This window comes from Triticum dicoccoides, chromosome 3A (assembly GCF_002162155.2).
Source record: "Triticum dicoccoides isolate Atlit2015 ecotype Zavitan chromosome 3A, WEW_v2.0, whole genome shotgun sequence".
In the NCBI taxonomy this organism is placed as follows: Eukaryota; Viridiplantae; Streptophyta; class Magnoliopsida; order Poales; family Poaceae; genus Triticum; species Triticum dicoccoides.
This window is the reverse complement of record NC_041384.1, coordinates 43,294,434-43,303,962: the sequence shown is the minus strand read 5'-3', so window position 1 is coordinate 43,303,962 and position 9,529 is coordinate 43,294,434. Positions and strand designations below refer to the sequence as shown.

General features: G+C 44.5%; 1 protein-coding gene across 1 annotated transcript; it reads right to left on the bottom strand.

Moving 5' to 3' along the window:
* Positions 1–1,212: 1,212 nt before the first annotated feature.
* Positions 1,213–3,389, bottom strand: LOC119266947. The gene is made up of 3 exons (XM_037548233.1): positions 2,176–3,389; positions 1,879–2,022; positions 1,213–1,780 (listed from the first exon to the last, which is right to left on the bottom strand). The coding sequence occupies exons 1-3, from the start codon at positions 3,256–3,258 to the stop codon at positions 1,346–1,348; spliced, it is 1,662 nt and encodes a 553-aa protein (XP_037404130.1). The 5' UTR covers positions 3,259–3,389; the 3' UTR covers positions 1,213–1,345.
* Positions 3,390–9,529: the final 6,140 nt, after the last annotated feature.

Sequence of the window (9,529 nt, the reverse complement as noted above, 5' to 3'; positions counted from 1 at the left end):
TATATTTGTAGCATGCTAATAGCAACATATAACTTATAACAATCATGGACAATATCTGATCAAGCAAATAAATGCACCATAAATCAACAGTGAAGTTATACAGTCAGACCATACAAAATGAGTCATCGGCTCTCTTTGTTTCAGCAAAATGAATAGACAGTGCAATTTAAATCATGGACTTTGTATTTAAATCGTGCCTATCCAAGCTTGCATACTCCTAACATGGATCATGAACAACATTAGGAACAGTACGTTGTGGACAAAAATCCGGAAACACAGCAAGCATGCATGTAGATGTATATCGCTGTCATGGGTTATGAAATAACAGAAATGAATTATGTAACCAAATTCCCTGCACATAGGATTTTCTGTTATACTCCCTCCGTTCGGAATTAGATGACTTGGAGAGAGAGCTAAGCTAGTACAAATTTGTATACAAATGAAGTCAAGTAATTCCAAACGGAGGGAGTAATAAACTGATAATGGCACACCTAAAGTCCATTCTTCTAGGTAGAAAGGACCTTAATTCACAGTTTAAATGAAAGCATGGCACCAAGAATTCAAACCTAGCATTTGAAATCACCAAAAGAACTATTTTATTTTAGCATTTGTTTCCCTCTGAGTTGCTTAAGCTGTTACTTACCTTTGTGCAAGATACCTATTTCATCTTCAGACAGTGCAGTGCATGTGGCATAGTGATAAATTGGACTTAACGGTGCCTAAAAAAATATGGTCCATCATTTCAAAACAAAATGCCAGAGCACATGGTAGAACCAGACTGACCAAGATATATATATGTTTAAGGTAAAATGAAGCCTAGACTTATGTCCCTATTATAAATGTAATTATTTATAAATAAGTGTCACCCAGACCCAGTTGAAGCAACAATCAATAGTAAATTTAGCCCCATATTCCATAAGTGCATGGTAAAATGGATAGGCAGAACAAAAATTAGAAACACCGTAAATAGCTACGGAGGTAATTTGGTGTAAATATGTAAATAAGCAACCAAGCACCATAGAGAATTTGCAAAAACTGAAGCACGATGCCAAAAGGAGCAATTCTTGAGGAACATTCTTAGATAGTAAGCGATGGATAAAACTTTCCCATCTATATCCAGCCATACATTTAGACAAACTCCTGCAATGTAAACTGAATCCTGGAAACAGCATTTCTACTCATTTAACTAACAATAGTCTTCTGCAAGAGAAATGATAGTGCTAAAAAACTTGGGCACTTAATAGTCACTGAAGCCAAGCAAGTAGGATCCTTCCCAAATCCCAGACCAGAGAAAACACATTACCAACAGTCTAAGGCAGTACGTTATAGATGCTTAAACAGAAAACTAATGGGCAGCACATTTGTCTTCGCGGCATTTTGAGACATCGAAAGGATCCTCAATAGAAAAATCAAATCCTCTTAGGTAGCACCACGCTGTACCTTCTTGCTCAAATGGACTCTTGAAGACCATCATCTTGCAGCATCCATTAGCCCATTTTGCAGAAGCCATGAAGATCCTCAGCTTGGCACCCAAATTATCTGACGGCAAATGCCCATGGGTCATCACAATCACCATCTCCTCCAGAACTTGCGCATGCTCGGCAATGTACTTGAGGAAGTCAAGCTCGCTTTTCCTCCCCCGGAACTCACGGAGAACCAACTTCTTGATGTGCCTCTGGATGCATTCAATAGGACCAGCATCCTTCCAGAACTTGAGGTTGATGGCTTTGCTTGTGCCACCAGTTTTAGGTCCCCAGAACTTGAAGTCATCATTCTCGGACTGCAAATTAATAAATCAAATAGAGGCACGTCATGAGTAGCAGTCTCATTTGGTGCAGGCAGACACAAACATGAGTAGTCACTCAGGTCAAATTATACCTGGACATAGAGCGTCTCGATGTTAGGAAAGCATCTGAGGAAACTAGGCAGCATCCTGGCTTCAAAGTGGGTTCCAAGTTTCACTTGAACTCCCAGCATCTGAACGCTTGGGACAGTGGTGTTTGGACTTGCCTTGGTGTTAGCCTGCAAATTAATTAATGATGCATTTTGTGGTAATACTGCTATATATACTACAAATTAAAGGATGGAACTTAGAAATTATTAAAACATGCATGGTGATTCGGAATTAAAGAAGATTCATAGTATAGTTATTAAGAAGAGTATTAAAGCACGGACCATGATGGCTGTGTTGCCAATCTCAAGTTGGTGCATTCCAGGCACCAAGAATCCCAGGAAGCGCAGCTTGGGTGCATGGCCGATCTTGACTTTGGAGGACATGTTGGTGAGATCACGGTCGCCCCAACCCCAAGCTTCCCACAGAAAGAGCCTCTCCAGGCGTGTAGCGCGCAGCACATTGATTTCTGGCACGATAGCCATGCACACCTGAACGCTTCGTAGACTGCGGCTGTGGATGCGGAGGCACACTGGCCACCGGGCTCTGGCGATCATGAGCTTCTCCAGGACGGGGCATCTGTCCAGCAGGAAGGCGAGGTCCTCGTCCTTGATGAGGAGGTTGCAGAGGCCAAGCTCCCGGAGGTAGGGGAACGCAGCAGTAGGCGGGAGGTGGGATGTGCTTGTGTCCGGGAAGCACCAGGTGCCGATGTAGAGCTTGGTGAGGGCGGTGCAGTTGAAGAGCTCGGCGGGTATGGGCAGCTGGTCGTCGAACTTGGATGCGAGGTTCACAAAGACGAGTTCTTTGACGCCCTTGGCGGCGAGGAGTTTGAGCCAGAGCTCCAACTTGTCCGGGTGATACAACATGTTGTTGCCGGCGAGGTAGACGAAGGCGAAGGGGCCCGGGTGCGCGGCGAGGACGTGGGACACGTTGTCTGCGAGGGTGCCCATGGCGTCCAGGATGCGAAACAGGCCGGCGTACCAGGAGTCGAGGCCCATCTCGCGGAACTGGGTGGAGCCGCGGCCGCGCCCCACGACGCTGCGGTCGGAGAGGAGGTGCGCGTCGACGAGGACGAGCGGCACCGAGTGCCAGACGCGGCGCCAGCGCTTGGCCAGCGCGGTGGTGCGCGCGGCGTCCTTGGCGGGGAGGCGGGAGACGATGTTGCGGAGGATCCCGACGGGGAGGCGGCTGATGCGGTCGACGCCGTCCCGCGCGGCGGCGGCGGCGGCGGCGCTGGCGAGGGGCGCGGCCGTGGAGACGGTCGGCCTGGGGATGGCCTTGAAGACGTCCACCGTCAGCATTCGCATGTTCTCGTCCATCTTCTTGAACTCGGGGCCAGAGAAAATCATCCCGGCTACGTCCTCCATGGTGAGGCCAAAGGACGGACGCCGGAGGCGGAGGCGGAGGCGGAATTGAGGGCGCGGCGGCGGTGGAGCTGGTGGGAATGGGGAAAGTGGAGTGGAGGCGAGGCGGCTGCTTTGGTCTTTGTGAATGATTGAGCTAGGGTTTTGGTTCCTTCCTTGTCGGCTGGCTTGTGTAGCTGGGCCAAATGTTTGTTCCAGGGCCCATCACACGCTCCTACTTGGTGCCTCCATTTAATTTGAAATTGAAGGCAAGCTCAACTCAATGCCTCTTTAGTTTGTCAAATGAGGGAAGCACCTACTCCATCTGTTACCGAGTTTAATGAAAATGAAACTGTGGGTTCGAGATCATTTTTTTTGTATCATGGATGTTTTAGCTTAAACCTGAGATTGGGACTTTTATCATGGATGCAAATGACATGCACATGTAGGTGGTGTTTCTCGGAACATTTTGGTATCTTATTTGTATTTTTCTGAGTTAGTATGAAGTTTTCAAAGTGACAATCAAACGGTCAAAGAGCAAAAGCATAAGATCAGCAAAGCGGTTTGGGCATGAACACCGTGTTTTTGGAAACTAGAGGTAAACCAGCCGGGTGTGACCAAACTAGGGGCATAAAACCAATTATCCCTTACCTTAAATATATGAGGTGATGTTGGAATCTGACCCTTCCCTTCGACAACTGTACAAGAGGCGTGAGAATCAATCCGACAGGTGCAGCAACCGAAGTAGCAGAGCAGTTAAAATCTTTATTTATCGGGATTGTTGGCCGCTTGGGATGAATATTAATAAAAGACTAAAGAAAGAGTTGGAAATTTTACGTGTTGTGCTGTTCCTGGGAGAGTTGGCCCCTCGGTAAGAGAAATCAAAATCAAAGATGAGCTGCTGGAGCTATACAAGCGCAAGGAGCTCATGTGGAAGCAGAGAGCTCGGTAGAAATGGCTGCAGGCTGGTGACAAAAATACTCGTTATTTCCAGATGAGGGCCAACATGCCAAGAGTTAAGAATAAAATTAAAGTGTTACTCGGGGCAGATGGTACTACCACGGAGGATATGGAAGAAATAAAGGACATGACTAACTCTTTCTATGGAGTGTTGTACACGTCACAAGGGGTAGATGACATGAATGAAGTTTTGGATACGGTACCGTGCAAGGTAACCAATGATATGAACGAGCTATTATGTGCTCCTTATAAAGCAGAGGAAGTAAAGACTGCACTGTTTCAAATGGCCCCAACTAAAGCCCCCGGACCGGATGGTTTTCCAGCACATTTTTTTTTCAAAAACACTGAGATATTTGTGGAGAAACAGTGACTAAGATGGTGCTGAGAATTGTAGAGGGTACAGAGAGTGCAAAGGAAATTAACAGCACCATCCTTGTTCTTATCCCGAAGGTAAAAAAACCAATGCTCATGTCTCAATTTTGACCAATAAGCTTATGTAATGTCCTCTACAAGCTTGCACCTAAGGTAATTGCCAATCGGTTGAAATTAGTCCTTCCCGATATTATCTCTGAGGAGCGGTCAGCCTTTGTCCCAGGGCATTTAATTACGGATAATATCATTGCCGCCTATGAATATTTGCATTTCATGAAGAGGAACAAATCACAGAAGCATAGGCATTATGCTTGAAAATTGGATATGATGAAGGCATATGACATGGTTGAATGGAACTATCTGCGAGCTATAATGTTAAAGCTGGGTTTTCAGGAGAGATGGCTCAACATCATCATGGGCATGGTGACATCAATCTCTTTCTCAGTTTTACTTAATGGGCAGAAGTTGGAAAAGTTTACACCGTTACATGGTATTCGACAGGGAGATCCTATCTCGCCATACCTCTTTTTGCTGGCAGCAGAGGGCCTTTCGTGCCTCTTAAAATCCAGAGTTCGGCCATCCAGCCTTGGTGGAATACAGGTTGCTACATCGGCTCCGCCGGTGAACCACTTGTTATTTGTTGGTGACAGCCTACTGTTTTTTAAAGCAAACATAGAGGGAGTTGAGGAAGTTTCTCTTCTCTTGGAAACATATGTAAAAGCTTCTGGGAAGAGAGTTAATAAGGACAAGTCCTCCAACTTTTTTAGTAAAGGGTGTCCGGAAGTGGTGAGAACTGCAGTGAAAAATGTGTTAAATATCCCAAATGAACAATTGGATGAGAAGTACCTGGGAATGCCTTCTGATGTGGGTTCTTCAAAGAATGGGGCGTTTAAATACTTGAAGGATCGTATATGGGCAAAGATACAAGGTTGGATGGAGAAACTCCTCTCATCTGCTGGGAAGGAGGTATTGATAAAATCCATAGCCCAAGCCATTTGAGTGTATTCTATGTATGTAGGGGATCGTTGCATGAAAACAAAAACAAAAATCCTACAAATCACCCAAGATCTATCCATGGAGATGTATGCTACGAGAGGGGAGAGCATCTACATACCTTTGTAGATCGCTAAGCGGAAGCGTTGGAGGACGTGGTTGATGTAGTCGTACATGTCAGCGATCCAAATCGCGACCCGATCCGACGAAGCACCGAACGTACGGCACCTCCGCGTTCAGCACACGTGCGGCTCGGGGACGTCTCCTCCTTCTTGAACCAGCAAGGGGGGAGGAGAAGTAGATGGGATCTCCGGCAGCACGACAGCATGGTATTGATGGAGCACTCGGTGATCCAGCAGGGCTTCGCCAAGCGCTACCGGGAGGAGGGGGAGTATGAGAGGGGGAGGGCTGCGCCAAGGCATGGGATGCGACTGCCCTCCCCTCCCCCCACTATATATAGGGCAAGGGGGAGGGGCACTGGCCCTAGCCCCTCCTACAAGGAGGGATCGGAGGCCCCTAGGGGGGTAGAGTGCCCGCCAAGCATGGGGGGCTCCCCCTCTAGGGTTTCCCTTCCCACCCTTGGCGCATGGGCCCTAGGGGGTTGAGGCGCCCAGCCCACTAGGGGCTGGTGCGCCGCCCTTCTCAGCCCATGTGGCCCTCCGGGGCAGGTGGACTGATGACCCACAAGTATAGGGGATCTATCGTAGTCCTTTCGATAAGTAAGAGTGTCGAACCCAACGAGGAGCAGAAGGAAATGATAAGCGGTTTTCAGCAAGGTATTCTCTACAAGTACTGAAATAAGTGGTAACAGATAGTTTTGTGATAAGATAATTTGTAACGAGCAACAAGTAACAAAAGTAAATAAAGTGCAGCAAGATGGCCCAATCCTTTTTGTAGCAAAGGACAAGCCTGGACAAACTCTTATATAAGGAAAAGCGCTCCCGAGGACACATGGGAGTATCATCAAGCTAGTTTTCATCACGTTCATATGATTCGCGTTCGGTACTTTGATAATTTGATATGTGGGTGGACCGGTGCTTGGGTGCTGTTCTTACTTGAACAAGCATCCCACTTATGATTAACCTCTATTGCAAGCATCCGCAACTACAACAAAAGTATTAAGGTAAACCTAACCATAGCATGAAACATGTGGATCCAAATCAGCCCCTTACGAAGCAACGCATAAACTAGGGTTTAAGCTTCTGTCACTCTAGCAACCCATCATCTACTTATTACTTCCCAATGCCTTCCTCTAGGCCCAAATAATGGTGAAGTGTTATGTAGTCGATGTTCACATAACACCACTAGAGGCTAGACAACATACATCTCATCAAAATATCGAACGAATACCAAATTCACATGACTACTAATAGCAAGATTTCTCCCATGTCCTCAGGAACAAACGTAACTACTCACAAAGCATATTCATGTTCATAATCAGAGGGGTAATAATATGCATAAAGGATCTGAACATATGATCTTCCACCAAGTAAACCAACTAGCATCAACTACAAGGAGTAATCAACACTACTAGCAACCTACTAGTACAAATCTCGGACTTGGAGACAAGAATTGGATACAAGAGATGAACTAGGGTTTTGAGATGAGATGGTGCTGGTGAAGATGTTGATGGAGATTGCCCTCTCCCGATGTGAGGAGCGTTGGTGATGATGATGGCGATGATTTCCCCCTCCCGGAGGGAAGTGTCCCCGGCAGAACAGCTCTGCCGGAGTCCTAGATTGGTTCTGCCAAGGTTCCGCCTCGTAACGGCGGAGTCTCGTCCCGAAAGGTTGCTTATGATTTTTTTCTCATCGAAAGACCTCATATAGCAGAAGATGGGCATCGGAGAGCCAACAGGGGGCCGACGAGGTAGGGGGCGTGCCCCCCACCCTCGTGGACAGGTGGGGCCCCCTCTGGTGAACTTCTTCCGCTGGATAATTTTTATTATTTCCAAAAATGACTTTCGTGGACTTTCAGGACTTTTGGAGTTGTGCAGAATAGGTCTATAATATTTGCTGCTTTTTCAGCCCAGAATTCCAGCTGTTGGCATTCTCCCTCCTTATGTAAACCTTGTAAAATAAGAGAGAATAGGCATAAGTATTGTGACATAATGTGTAATAACAGCCCATAGTGCAATAAATATCGATATAAAAGCATGATGCAAAATGGACGTATCAACTCCCCCAAGCTTAGACCTCGCTTGTCCTCAAGCGAAAGCCGATAACGATAAATATGTCCCCATGTTTAGAGGTAGAGGTGTCGATAAAAAAATAAAATACGGACATGAAGGCATCATGATTATTCTCATAACAGGAACATATATAGATTTTGTTATATGATTTCTTATGCTCAAGTAATAATCTATTCACAATGCAGAGGTACGAATCATAAACTTTATTGAAAACCAACAGACTATAATCTCAGTCATTGAAGCAATTGCAATTTATCATAACATCAGAAATAGTCTATGTCAGAGCTTAATAGCAAGTCCACATACTCAACTATCATTTAGTCTTTCATAATTGCTAACACTCACGCGATACTTGTGGTTACGGAGTTTTAATCGGACACAGAGAAAGATAGGGGCTTATAGTTTCGCCTCCCAACCTTTTACCTCAAGGGTAATGTCAACAATAATAACTCATGCTCCCCTACATCCAATTAGATATATCTATCAAGATCTTTCCAACATACTGTGCTTGCCAAAGGATAAAATGTAAAAAGGAAAAGGTGAAGATCACCATGACTCTTGCATAAGGTAGAAGATAATAATAAAAGATAGGCCCTTCGTAGAGGGAAGTAGAGGTTGCCATGCGCTTTTATGGTTGGATGCACAAAATCTTAATGTGAAAGAACGTCACTTTATATTGCCACTTGTGATATGAACCTTTATTATGCAGTCCGTCGCTTTTATTACTTCCACATCACAAGATCGTATAAAGCTTATTTCTCCCACACCAATCAATCATACATATTTAGAGCAATTTTTATTTCTTTGCACCGATGACAACTTACTTGAAGGATCTTACTCAATCCATAGGTAGATATGGTGGACTCTCATGGCAAAATTGGTTTAAGGGTTTTGGAAGCACAAGTAGTATCTCTACTTGGTGCTGAGAATTTGGCTAGCATGAGGGGGAAAGGCAAGCTCAACATGTTGGATGATCCATGACAATATACTTTATCTTAGATATAAGAAAACATAACCCATCACGTTGTCTTCCTTGTCCAACATCAACTCTTTAGCATGTCATATTTTAATGAGTGCTCCCAATCATAAAAGATGTCAATAATAGTATATTTATATGGGAAACCTCTCTTTCCTTATTACTTCCTATTAAGTGCAATGATGACTAAAGCTATGTCTGCCAACTCCCAACAACTTTTAATCATCATACTCTTTCTATGTGAAGTCATTACTCTCAATATGATCAATATGAACTCTTTGTTTCTTTTTATTCTTTTCCTTCTTTTCTTGTATTCACTCAAAATCATGGCGAAATAATCAAGCCCTTGACTCAACACTAATCTTTATATATATATATATATATATATATATATATATATATATATATATATATATATATATATATAGCTCACGGACTCGATTACATTGAGAGATCATAAAGCAAAACTCAAAACTAGATCATGCCATAAACTTTATTCTACTAGATCAAGATACTACTAATAGGATCGAACTAAGAAAAAACGGTAAAGATAGGAGTGTGATTATGATACGATACTGGGGCACCTCCCCCAAACTTGGCAGTTGCCAAGGGGAGTGCCCATACCCATGTGATTATGTCTCCTTGTTGGTGTAATATTCTTGGCGATGATTCCTCTCAGGATACGATTCTCCTCCTCGAGCTTGTTGACTTGCTGCTTGAGGTCCATTATTTCCTTACGAAGCTTTCCTGTAACGGCTAAAGCTCCTTGCACCCAAGGGTGTTTCATAGTTGCGGGAGAACAA

Bases quoted from the DNA above. Each gene is read 5' to 3' on its own strand.
- LOC119266947 (XM_037548233.1), bottom strand. From the start codon at position 3,258: ATGGAGGACGTAGCCGGGATGATTTTCTCTGGCCCCGAGTTCAAGAAG. The intron at 2,023-2,175 runs GTCCGTGCTTTA...ATTAATTTGCAG, and splicing joins TTGGCAACACAGCCATCATG to GCTAACACCAAGGCAAGTCC. The intron at 1,781-1,878 runs GTATAATTTGAC...ATTAATTTGCAG, and splicing joins TCGAGACGCTCTATGTCCAG to TCCGAGAATGATGACTTCAA.